This window comes from Choloepus didactylus, chromosome 17 (assembly GCF_015220235.1).
Source record: "Choloepus didactylus isolate mChoDid1 chromosome 17, mChoDid1.pri, whole genome shotgun sequence".
Taxonomy (NCBI): Eukaryota; Metazoa; Chordata; class Mammalia; order Pilosa; family Megalonychidae; genus Choloepus; species Choloepus didactylus.
Genome location: NC_051323.1, coordinates 5,175,340 through 5,188,488, shown reverse-complemented (window position 1 = coordinate 5,188,488; position 13,149 = coordinate 5,175,340). Strand labels below are relative to the sequence as shown.

Here is a 13,149-nt window from a genome sequence, read left to right as displayed (position 1 = left end):
TGAGGAGATCCGGAATTTGATCTGGTTCAATAGTACTGACTGTGACTATGGGCAAGCTACTTCACCGCTCAGAGCTCCAGAAAGGATCACTCTGATACGACTTCCAAGCTTCAGCCAGTCTCAGACAACACTTATAATTGCAGCTCCCTTCATGCTGTTAATTTGCTTGATATGTTACTTTAAATAAACTTACATATTTTTATTTAAATAACTTTAGCCTTATCCTAAACCATATTTATGAAATCACACATTTAATATGCCATAGATTTTTCTAATTTACATGAAAATAATCTGTGTCACTCATTTACCGTGAGTGGCACATGAACCACACTTTGGGAAGCATAAAGTATAATTGTTAGGGCCCGTGGTAGGTCTAAAATTCTAATACATTTATTAAATTTCAGTTTTGACATCATAAGAATTAGGGTAAAAAAGTAATACCTCATCCATGTCACAAGCCAAGTAATGAGCATCCCAACCTCCCCTACCAACACACACCCAAAGTTAGCTGTTTCCCTAATAGAAGGCTTCCTACGGTTCTTCCTTTAGAAACAAAAATTATCTGGATCTCTGAATCCAAAACTGAATTGTTAACACTTGAGAAAAGCAGTGCAAATCACTAAATAAAAGGAATATATAATTGTTTCTCATTTAAATGAAGAGCCAATAACTAAAATGGATTTGCTTCTGCTGATTCTAAACAAGTCAACTGCTTTTCCCCTCCAATTTTCATTTCCTCTGGTCTGCAAAATCTCTTTAAGAGGACACTGGGGATTCCCATTGAGAACTGAGTTATATGCCTAATAAACATGGACAAGCACACAGAAGTATTACTGGCCAGTGAATACTATTTTGATAAAAATAATGTCTCTCTTAAGTTATCACACTATCAAGGACTATTACTGTTTCTGGTACCTGAACCAGCCAAATGCCATCTTTCGTGTCTTCTACAAGCTCATAGAAGTGCATTTCACCACTGAAATTGGTACTAGAAACGGATTCAGATGCTTCTTCTTCCTTGAGAGCAGAATAGAGCTCACCCTCCATCAAGTCTCCTGGAGAAAGGTAAAAATAACACTAATGATTAGATTTCAAACAGGTAAAATACACAGAAATCCCACTTTCCCAACTTCAAAGATTAATTCCATTTTTACGGATAAGAATCGTGTCAATGTGTTCTATAGGGAAGAACAGAAGAACCTAAATACATCCACGTAAGATTCATATATACCATAAATATGTAATAACAACTTACAAAGTATCCGGCAAAAATGAAAAAAAAACAGACAAAAACCCATCTCTTCATGGAGCTTACATTCTAGTGGGATCGTCACATAATTTAATTAGGAAATTACTGAATTTGTAGCAATCCAAAAAAATCACAATATTAATTTTTTAGTTTTGTATATGACATGTGCAGGCTTCAAATAATTTTTAGACAGTATAGTTCATGTGTTTTGACTTAAAAGATTCAGAAATGGATTTACAGAATTTGCCATCAGCACAGTTTAAAATAGTAACAGGACTTACACGACTTGGAGGTTAGAACTTTACCTAATAGAACAAACTCCATATTAATACACAAATTTACTGTGTAAATTTAGAGCTGGTATCAAGTTAAAAGAAAAAGAAAGCACTAATGTTAAATTCTCTAACTTCTGCCTTAAACATTAAATAATGAGAAACCAAGCATAGTTCCATAAGATCAAAATCATTCAAAACAAACACTTAGGTTTTAAACTGAAATTGCTATATCAAGTCTTTTTTGCTGTAAAATATGTGATCTGAGTTATATTTTAGGTAACTGTGGGTATTCTTTAGATTATATGCAGGCTCCTAGTACACTCAAAGTGACAAGTACTTTTAGCCTCCCCCGGAAAGAAACAATTAAAATAATTAAAAGTAAACATTTAAAAATGCATGATCAAATTATTTTACCATGGAAAACGATTTGGCTTTGGCAGTTGAAGACATCTGTAAACCTATAGTTTATTTATTATAGATCTTTTACCTTAGTATTCCATTTATTTTCCCACAAACCAATCAGTAAACAAGGGTCAAGAGTAATAAACTATTGTTTTCGCTAAAGAAAAATTTATCACTTTTGCAGAAAAGGTTACCTCACTCCATCGCAGTAAGATGAGTTCTAAGCTAAAATATTCAAGTGTTCAACTCCTCCGGAGTTAGTATTCTTGTCTACCACTCTAAATGGCTATAGGATACTAAATAAGGGAAAGAATTGTCTTGTAGAGGACACAGCTGACAGATACACTTGAAACAACAAAAAAGATAACCATCAGTTTCAAGAGCTTGTTACAGCAACCCAGAATGCCTTTCTCAAATTACAGCATGCTCCCCTTCCAGAAAGAACATCTAAACAAAGATATACTTTATCCAGGAGGGAAAAAACTAACCATATTTCTCACCCAACCCTACTCAAACTACCAGTTATTGAAAATGCATCCTTTAAGATGTTACATATTCTTTAAGAGTTATTTCAATCCTATTCCCCATCTCATTTAAGTGAATGCACAGTGCCTGTAACACAGAAAGCCAAAAAAAAAATTACATCCAAGAATTAAAAAAAATATTCTAATCCTGAGATAAAGAAACTCTCTCAAAACAAAACAAAACACCTGAGGCAGGCATTTACACAAATGCTCACCTTATTTTTACCAAAGTATGAAAAGCTAACAGTGGACAGGGTACACCTTCTCTCTGTCTACCCTCATTAAATGAAATGTAAATATGATTTAACTATACTATCACATTCCTCTTTGGTATAAGAACTCCAGTGACATTTTCCCCTCGGGGTAGGGTGCAACCACTATAGTGGCAAATCTATGCAACGTTTTGGAGTTTTCCTTTTCTTCCTATCCTTCCACTGGACACATAATGCTTTCCAATTTGAGACTGGATGGCATTCCCGGATTTTGAGAAAATCACTCAACTTAGTGAACAACGCCAAGAAACCGCACTTCAACCGGTTCCTTAAAAAAAATAACCTGGAAAAGACCCACCAACGTCCCTGCCAATGAGGCCTTCGGAAACCCTCCCGGGGCACCGGCGGCCCGGGGACGCGCAGGCCGGGTTGGGGGGTGGGGGTGCCGGGGTCTGGAGGCGCCGAGGGGTGGGGGTCCCCGGGTCGCAAGCTGCCCCGCGCCGCTACTCGCCTGACTTCTGCACCAGCGCCCGCACGTCCTTCTTCTCGGGCAGCCCCGAGTAGCCCAGCCCCCGGCACTCGAGGATGGTCTTCAGCTTCTGGAAGCTCAGCGCCACCGGGTCCACCAGCTGCGTGGCGAAGAGGCCCGTCTCGTACCACACGACGGCCTCGAAAAACCTGGCCAGCACGAACAGCACCAGGAAGTAGAGCAGCAGGAAGAAGAGCTTCAGCCACATCTTCCCGGCGGCTTCTCCCTCCCGGGAGCCCGGAGCGGGTGCCGCCACGCGGGGAGCGGCCGGGGGGCAGGGGCGCGGCCGGCTGAGGGGAGGCGCGGGGCCCTGTCAGGAGGCGCGGGGTGCGGGCCGCGGAGGGTCAGAAGGCCCCATGCGCTCGGCCACGCCGGGCCGGGGGCGGCGCTGCGGGGAGGGGGCGGGGCGGCGGTTGGGGCCGAGGGGCCGCGGCCCGGCTCCCGCGGCGGCTCAGGAGGGCGCGGCGCTCGGCCCCGCTCCCGGGCCCCAGGCCCCGCCGGCCGCCCTGGCTCCGCGAGAAGCGCGGCCCGCACGGCGGCGGCCGCTCCAGGGTCGCTCGGGCCGCTCAGGCGGGCGGGCGGCGCGGCCTGGGCAGAGAGGGGCCGGGCGATGGGCCGGCGGGAGGACGCACAAGTAGGCCCCGCTCCGTGCCCCCCGGCCGGCTGTCGGGCCGCCTCCCGGAGCCGCAGCACTTGCCCCCCAAGCAGTGGCTCCGCTGCGGCCGCGGCCTGAGCCGAGACACAACAACTGACGTCGCGGGGGCGGGGCCGCGGGCCCGGGGGCGGGGCCTGCAGGGCGGGAGCGGGGCCGCGAGGGTGCGCCCCCTGGCGCCAGGGCTAGGGGAGTAGGGGTGGGGGGTCCGCCTTGATTGGCCTGGGCTGAAGGAATTGGGGTGTGGGGTCTGGCTTGGCTGTTTGGGGCTCGGGGAATGGGGAGTCTGACTTCGCTTTTCGGAGCTGGGGGAATGGGTCTGGCTTGGCTATTTGGGGCTGGGAAATGGTGGGGGGGTGGCTTGCCTTCCCACAGCTTCAAAAGTTGCCGCTCCATTGTCTTTCTGCTGTCTTCCCTTTTGCCCTGTAGATGTTTAGTAATTGATTTTTTTCTAAGGATTGGATTTTGGACTGTGTCACCTTGTGTATATTTTTGCAAAATCAGAGCAATTAATTATCCTTTTAAAGTGGGTAAAAACGGAAGTGTATGTTTATGCTGAATCCTGGTGAAATGGGAAAATTTGGGCACATTTAGTTTGAGGTGGTAGAAGATGAAACCCAGAAAACAGATGTTTTCCACATCTAGGTCAGAATATAGCTTGTGCGTGTGTTGGAGGAGGTGTGGCTGAAAGGCGAGCTAGAACTATGCCCTGTAATTCCTGCCTGTTATCTTCTGTCCCGCCCTCCACCCCCTTCAGCCCCAGGGGTCTTAAAAGCCAGGTATTGAGGCTCTGAGTTTCCAGGGCAAAGGTGTTGTACATTACATCTACGTGCAAAATTCCTTTTGTTTTCTTTCACGAGTTATCCATCCGAGTGTGGGCACCTCCAGCAAAAAAATCTTACATAAAATGAGTAGTATGGACAAGCTTGCAGTACCTGGTTCTGTATTTATTTAACCCGGGTGAAGTATATTCTTTATGTGAATCTCTTGAGAGAGGGGAGAGTTGGATGCGTAAACTGCACGTCATTGGCTTCTACCAGCCCTCTTGATCAAAAACGGAAAACCCAGTCACTACACGAGAAAGGTTAGCCATTGTGCAAAGCTGTCACCTGTCTTAACTAGGAAAGGGTGAAAGTTTTAGGAAAAAAGAGGGTGTGATCCTCAGTCTTGGAGCAAATGAGGAATGGAAAGCAAAGAAAGGACGGTGAGAATGTAACCTCGGAGTGGTGTCCCTTTAGAATAAAGCCACAAAGGCATCTCCCACCCACTGGTGGAGGAGGCATTAGGAGGGGCCTGGCAGGGAGAGTTAGAAGAGGAGGTGTAGGAATGTATAGCCAGCTCTTGGTCCCTGCTCCTGTGTTTCAACTAGCTTCAATGTGGCTTTGTTTCCATAGCTGGCAGATCAGTGTGGGAGACTGTATTAAAACAAGCTGGGTTCCAAAATTTCAGAATCCTTGCGCCTGTCACAGTGACCCTGTCAACGGACAAGATTGCCGTTCAAAACCCTGACTTATGTTCCTTGCCTCAAAAGAAAGAATTGGTGTGTGGGGAGAGACTGACCCAAACTCAAATAATGTAAAAGGGGTCCGGGGGTCTGGATGTGACCTGAGGATGGAGGCACCTGGGCCCAGAGTCCCAAACTGGAAAAAGGTAATGAGGGAGGGACCAAAAAGAAGGGATTAAAGAACTTGTGTTTCTTGTATTGCCTCCCATCCCAAACCCCTGGCCTTGTTCCTCTCGTGGTTTAGCTCTTAAGAAAGATAAAAGTAATGGTAGAACATACAGCATGGGCTGAATATGAATATGTATATCCCGTATGGCAGGAGTGTACAGCCTTTCAGGAGGCAATTTACACTGTGAGCAGGAGCCCCTCTGAAATACATGCTCTTTGGCACAACAGTCTCACTTAAGGGAACGTATCCTGAGGAAATGATTGGCGATAATGCATGAAGATGTATGTACATAGTTTTGTTGTTGCTGTAAAGTTAATACTAACAAAAGAAAAAAGAATCCACATATCTAGTATTGCAGGACTGGTCAAATACAGTAATGCGAATGATGGACTATTATGTAGACATTTGGTTACAGACATGGAATCATGTCCAAAATATAGTGTTTGGTGAAAAATGCAGGTTCCTAAGAAGGGTGCATGATAGAATCCTTTTTTTTTTTTTTTTTTTGGCTTAATAACAGGAATTTATTGGTTCACAGTTTCAGAGGCTAGAGGTCTTGCTTCCTCCCAGGGGTTGGCAATCTCTGGAATTCCCTGGCTTTTCCATCACCTTCCGGGTTCCATTGACTTTCAGTGTGTGGCTTCTCCCCATGGCTTCTTTCTCTGTGGCCTTCCCTATAAGAACTCCAGTAACAGGATTAAGACCCATCATGATTGAGGTGGACCACACCTCAACTGAAACAATCTCATCAAAAGGTCCCACTTATAATGGGTCCACACTCACAGGAAGGGATTGAGATCAAGAACATGTCTTTCTAGGGTACACGACTCCAAGCCACCACAGAGGGATCAAGGTCACACTGCAAAAGAGAAATGGGAGATATTGTCACAGCCATCCATGGAAAGTACACTTGGCCACACCAGACTATGCTTACAAAATAAGGCAACTCTTCCTTTCGTGTACAAATCATCATTGCACAAGTCCCCCAAATGCCCTCCCCCCAGGTATATCTCTATGCCCTATTTACCTTGATGGAGTAGCAGCCTAGGATCCTGTTTTTGTTTTTCTATTGAAAGAAGTCAGAGATATATACACGTTTTAATGTGTGTTTTACAAAGTTAGCCATATTTATCTCTAGGTGACAGGGTTTAGAAGATTTAGTTTTTCTTTTGTGCTTTATCTCTATTTTATTAGTTTTTCTGAAGTAATTGTGCATTCCTTGTGTAATTTTAAAATGTGTTAAAAAATAATGATGGAACAACCACTAAGACTGCTTTCCTGATCTCGAGGTCTAGCAGCAGGGCTCCATCCCCTGGGATTTCAAGGGTGGCTGCAGTTGGAGGCGTCTGCTATTCTCCCCTGAGGGTAATTTCAGTCTCCACGATGCCTAGCTGGGCAGAATCATTGTAATTGCTATTCAAAGACCAGGCTGACAAAAGAAACTTTGAATTATTCATTGATTTTTGTAATCTGTTTTTCTGAAAACTAGGCTGTTAATCTGGGTTCTTGCTTTTACATCTCAGATTGTTCATTTGTGGAGTGGCTTAAATGCCTTACCATGTGATATTGAGGCAAGAGTATGAAGCTGTAATTGGAGAGCCTGGCCTAGTGTGAACTAGTACCTCACTTTTATCATCCATAAAATGGGTTAGCATGTATGCCCCAGGAAGCTGCTGCAAGGATTAAATGAGACAGTGAATGTGAAAAGGGTTTCAGAACAGACCTGTTGCTTGTATTTAACTTAAAATGAAGAATTGATTTTAGGGAGAAAGAAAATAAAAATCTTTGGCTGATCTTGATGAAACAGGGTTATTTTATTTAGGGTCCAAAGAGCACTCTCTTTTATTTTATTTTTATTGAAGTATTACACATATATAGTTTAAAAAGTCAAGTAACACTTGGAGGCTTCATCCATACTTGGGCAATTTGAAGAGTGAAAGGGACAATTGTAGTAAAATTATGCCAAGCTAACAAGGATAAACTGGGGCTGTCCCCCAAACCACTGCTATTTATCATGGAAAACAGGTCCCCTGCTGAACCCTCCCCATCCTCAAAGGCATCCGCCTTCAATTCTTTTAAGCATTTGTCTCATTTTTACTTTTATACTTCCAAAAAATAGGTTCCTATTGCTTTTCTGGATTTTTCCATTTTATAGATTATTTACTGATTTCTTCCTGTGGAAGATGAGGAATTATCTCCCTTACACCCTCCTTTCACATATAACTTCCCTCTCCACATTCCAAACATGATCATATTATATATTCATTTTTAGATTAATACAACCATATAAATCTTGTTCTTGTCTGAGCCACATCATTATATATCCTCTCATGTGCAATTGTTGATTTTCCTTGGGGTTAATAATTAACTCACATTTCGGTTTGTTCTATTCTCCATGGCCCTGTCCACTTATTCATCTCCAAACTCGCTGTCTGAACTATAAAACTACTCAAACGGCTACTCTTATCAGCTCCCTTTTGTCCTTTGTTCTCCTGCTCCATGCTGGACTTGTTATTTTCCAGACCTACTACACAGCTGCCATCCCGGAACTTCCTTTCACTTCTCTTTTATGTGAGTTCTCTGTTTTCTGGATCCCATGGTTGTGCCGTGTTCTTTGACTTCCTTGTTTGCATGGAAAGCGACCCCACCTACAGCGGCTTCTAAGAACTGGGGCATGGAGGATAAATTTTGGAGACCTTACATGTCTAAAAATGTCCTTATCCTTCCCTCATTCTTTTTTTGTTTGTTTTGTTTTTCAGGCTTAGAGAAGACTTGCAAGAATATCATAAAAACCTCCTTTTAAATGAGCAGAAAAAATGGGGGCAAAAAAAAAAAAAAGGCACCCAGGGTTCTTTTCAACTTTAATTGTTCTTTTTCACTATAATTTTTATTCCTATTATTTTTGTGTGTGTGGTAATGAAAATGTTCAAAAATTAATTTTGGTGATGAACACACAACTGTACAATGGTACTGTGAACAATTGAATGAATGCTTTGTATGACTGCATGGTATGTGAATATATCTCAATAAAATTGAATTTAAAAAAAAAGGAAAAGAAAAACCTCCTTTTAAACCCTTCACCAGTTGTTAACATTTTGTCATATTTGCTTTATCTTGTCTTTTATATATATACACAGATTTTTAATTTGAACCATTTAAGAATTGGTCGCAGTTACTCTAATTTTTACACGAGTTTGACCAAGTATAGAATTCTAAATTGGAAATCATTTTCCCCCAGAAATCTGAAAGTATTGATCCATTATCTTCTGGCTTCTGTTGATGCTGTTGGAAGGTTGGTGCCATTCTGATTTCTGACCTTTAAAAGGGACGTGTTCGTTCCCTCTTGAAGCTCTTGTGGTCTTCCTTTTATCCTTGATGTTCTGAACTTCTGTGATGATCTACCTTGGTGCAAATCTCCTTTCCTTGTATTGCGTGCCCAGTGGGCCCTTTCGTATGGGAACTCATGACCTTCAGTTCTGGGAAATCGTTGATAATTTCCTCCCTCTGTTTTCTCAGTTCTCTGGAACTCCTGTGCATGAGATGTTGGAACTCCTAAATTGATCTTACAATTTTATTCTCTTTTTTCTCCAGTTTTCCTCTCTTTATCTTTCATTCTACTCTCTGGGAAATTTCTTCAACTGTATCTTTCACCCTTCTACAGAATTCTTGATTTTGTCTATCCTATTTTTTTTTAAGTTCTAAAAGCTCTTTCTTATCACTGGAACATTCCTTTTCTATAGCATCTGGTTCTGTTTTTTTTTGTTTTTTGTTTTTTGTTTTTTTTTAATGTTTGCAATAGATACATATCTCTCTAAAGATTTTAATTATAGTGGTTTTCCCTCTAAGTTTTCTTTTGCTCCTTTTGCATTCCCTCTTAGCTCTGAGTTCATTTTCTGATTGTTTATTTTGGTCTCTGACTTTCACAATGGAGGCTCATTTTAATCGCTTGGTAATTCTGGGCTCTCTCTTTGTTCCCAGATAAATGGGAGGCCCTGGAAGGCTCACTGGACATTCCCTGGGAGCAGGTGGGGTTATCAAATGGGGCCTCACTGTAGGGTAACTGGGCTGGTGTTTCCAAGGCCAGACCCTCTCTGTTCATTTCCTCTGCAGTGGGAGAGGGGCATGGGCCTGGCTGCCCAGGGTCCCACCGAACCTTATAAGACTTTTAGCACATCCTCCAATGTTCAGCCCTACTTTCTCCTCTGGGCTTCTAAAGTGTCGTGCTTTCAGTTTCAGAACTTTTCCTGGGCTCTGTAGCACCAGCTGATTGGGGTGGCAGAGATGGTGCCAGGGGCTTACCACACTGTTCTTGGGAGTCTAGGCAGGCCACAGCTGGGTAAGTGGCTGACCTGTAGCTAGTAGGAGGTGGGTGGAAGTTACCTGCACCTCCTCCAGGCCTGGACCTTGTAAACAGCTTTCAGCCCTCTCCAGATTGGGTGGCCATCAAGGAGGCATCTGATCTAAAGCCTGAATGAGAGGGAGACAGCTATGTGGTTGGAACTCTGGGGTGAGAAACCATCCAGAAGGAGAAAACAGCGAGTGCAAAGGCTCTGGGGCAGGAATGGGCTGGATGTGTTTATCTGTCTCCTAAGACAGAAAAAGGCACCAAGGATGATGACAGTGAAGGTGAGGAGAGGAAAATAGTGCATCAGACTCAAGTACCCAAGGAACAAGTAGGCATTGCGATGAGGGTGGGGAGAGCATGAAGGAAAACAGCATTATTGATTTATTTTTTGAATATCAAATATGTTTACATGGTTCAAAATTCAAAAGGTACAGAAAGGTTTACAGTAAAATCTCTCTCTCCTGCCCCCCAGCCACCTAGTTCCTCCCCTGTTCCAAGCTGTCTATTGTTGAATAACAAATTACTCCAGTGCTTACTGTCTGCAGAAACCACCGTTATACCATACTTTTCCATTTTGGGGTTTGAGGATTTGGGCAGGGCTTGACTGAGTGATACATGGAGTTGAGAGCAGTCAGCTGGTGATTGGGTTGGTCCGAAAGTCCAAGATGGCTTTGATCACATGTCCAGTGCTTTGGCAGGGATCCTTGGAAGGCTAAGCTCAGCCAGGATTGTTGACTGGAGTGTTATAAATGGCCTTTCCAGCTGCCTCCAGGTGGCTGAACTTCATGCATGGTGGTTCAGGGATCCGAGAGCAAGAGCTCCCACAGATGAGATGGAAGCTACAGCACCTTTTGGATCCAGCCTTGGAAGTCACATGGCATCACGTCCACTATCCTCTATGGGTCAAAGCAGCCATAACATCCTACCCGATTCCAAGGGGAGGGGGCCTAAACCCCACTTCTACTGGGAGGAGTGCCAAAAAAATTTGCCACCATGTTTTACAATGGACACACCTCCTCAGAGACAGCCACTGTTGCCAGTTCCTTGCATAGCCTTCTGAATACATTTAAATACATTACTTCTACCTCCAAGCAAATGGTAGCATATTATCACACTATTTTGTCCTTTTTTTTAGTTCTAGAATTTCCATTTGCTTATTTATTTATTCATTTATTTATAGCAGTTGTGGGTTTATAGAAAAATCACGCAGAAAGTAAAGTTCCCATCCTCCCCCCGTTTTTCCTATTTCTAGGTGCATTAACATGGTATATTTGTTACAATTGATGAACCGATGTTGTAATGATATCATTCGTTAAAGTCCATAGCATATATTATGGCTCACTGTTTGTGTTCATTTGTTTATTTTTTATGTTTTCTACTTTTTTTATGGGTTTCCCCCATGAGTATGCTCATTATATCCTCTTTTCTTTCAAATCATTGATTGTAGTTATAGTTTCCCCCCTTTTTTAATAATTCAATTTTACTGAGATATATTCACAAACCATACAGTCATCCACAGTGTACAATCACTTGTTCACAGTACCATTATATAGTTGTGCATTCATCACAATCTATTTTTGAACACTTTCATTATCACACACAAAAAAGAATAAATAAAAGTTACAGCAAAAAAGAACACCCAAAATATCCCATCCCCCCATCCCTCCCTGTTATTCATTTACTTTTTGTCCTCATTTTTCTACTCATCTGTCCATACACTAGATAAAGGGAGTGGGTGCCATAAAGATTTCACAGTCACACAATCACACAGTGTAAGCAATATAGTTATACAATCATCTTCAAGAATCAAGGCTACTGGGTTGCAGTTCTACAGTTTCAGGTATTTCCTTCTAGCTATTCCAATACACTAAAAACTAAAAAGGGATATCTGTATAATACATATGAATAACCTCCAGAATGACCTGTCGACCCTATTTGAAATCTTTCAGCCACTGAAACTTTATTTTGTTTCATTTCTCTTCCCCCTTTTGGTCAAGAAGCCTTTCTCAATCCCGTAGTGCCAGGGCCAAGCTCATCCTTGCGAGTCATATCCAAGGTTGCCAAGGAGATTTATACCCCTGGGGATTATGTCCCATGTAGGGGGAAGGGCAGTGAGTTCACCTGCCACGTTGGCTTAGAGAAAGAGGCCACATCTAAGCAACAAAAGAGGTTAAGAGAGAATTTAATTCTTTAATTCTTTTTTTAAATAATTCAATTTTATTGAGCTATATTCATATACCATACAGTCATAGAAAGCATAAAATCAATTGTTCGGAGTAACACCATTTAGTTGTGTGTCCATCACCAAAATCAATTTTTGAACATTTTCATTACCACACACACAAAAGTAATAAAATAAACATTAAAGTGAAAAAGAACAATTAAGGTAAAAAAGATCACTGGGTGCTTCTCCCCCCCTTTTTTTCTGCTCATCCATCCATAAACTGGACAAAGGGGGGAGTGTGATCCACATGGCTTTCCCAATCACATTGTCACCCCTCATAAGCTATGTTTTTATATAATCGTCTTTAAGATTCAAGGGTTCTGGGTTGTAGTTTGATAGTTTCAGGTATTTACTGCTAGCTATTCCAATTCATTAGAACCTAAAAAGAGTTATCTATATTATGCATAAGAGTGCCCACCAGAGTGACCTCTCGGCTCCTTTTGGAATCTCTCTGCCACTGAAGCTTATTTCATTTCCTATCACATCCCCCTTTTGGTCAAGAAGATGTTCTCCATCCCACAATGCCAGGTCCAGATTCCTCCCCAGGAGTCATATTCTACGTTGCCAGGGAGATTTACTCCCCTGGGTGTCAGATCCCACATAGGGGAGAGGACAGTGATTTCATCTGCCAAGTTGGCTTAGCTAGAGAGACAGGCCACGTCTAAGCAACAAAAGAGGTTAAGAGAGAATTTAATTCTATGATTCTATTTACATTGTAGATTCCTATCTGTTAAGTTAATGAGTGTGGCAACATAAAGGGTAATATAATACATAATATTCCACAGTTAAGGAGCCAAGAGTGCTATGTACAGGCTGAAAGAGGGGGAGCATCTGCGGGTTATTAGAGATACCCACACCCACCATCTGAGTAGCTCATTGGCTCTGTGGGAGAGGGCGTGTGATGATGGTAGGGTTTATGGTATCAGGGTTTTCTTTTAATATTTAGAAATATGGAGGCAAATAAAACATTTGAAAGTGGTTGCAACTTTTAGACCTATTTTTTTAAATGATGAGAATTATTAACTTTGATAAAAATAGAAGAAAACATTTAAAGTCATATTGAA

General features: G+C 42.4%; 1 protein-coding gene across 1 annotated transcript in view; it reads right to left on the bottom strand.

Annotated features, from left to right (window-relative positions):
- The window catches only part of RNF103 (ring finger protein 103), a 31,451-nt gene extending 27,529 nt beyond the window's left edge, over positions 1–3,922 (bottom strand). Inside the window, exons 1-2 of the mRNA XM_037806454.1 lie at positions 3,174–3,922; positions 916–1,055 (exon numbers count right to left, since the gene is read on the bottom strand). Coding sequence (XP_037662382.1) covers positions 916–1,055; positions 3,174–3,399 — 366 coding nt within the window. The 5' untranslated portion in view covers positions 3,400–3,922. The remainder of the gene's footprint in view (positions 1–915; positions 1,056–3,173) is intronic.
- Between the last annotated feature and the right edge of the window lie 9,227 nt (positions 3,923–13,149).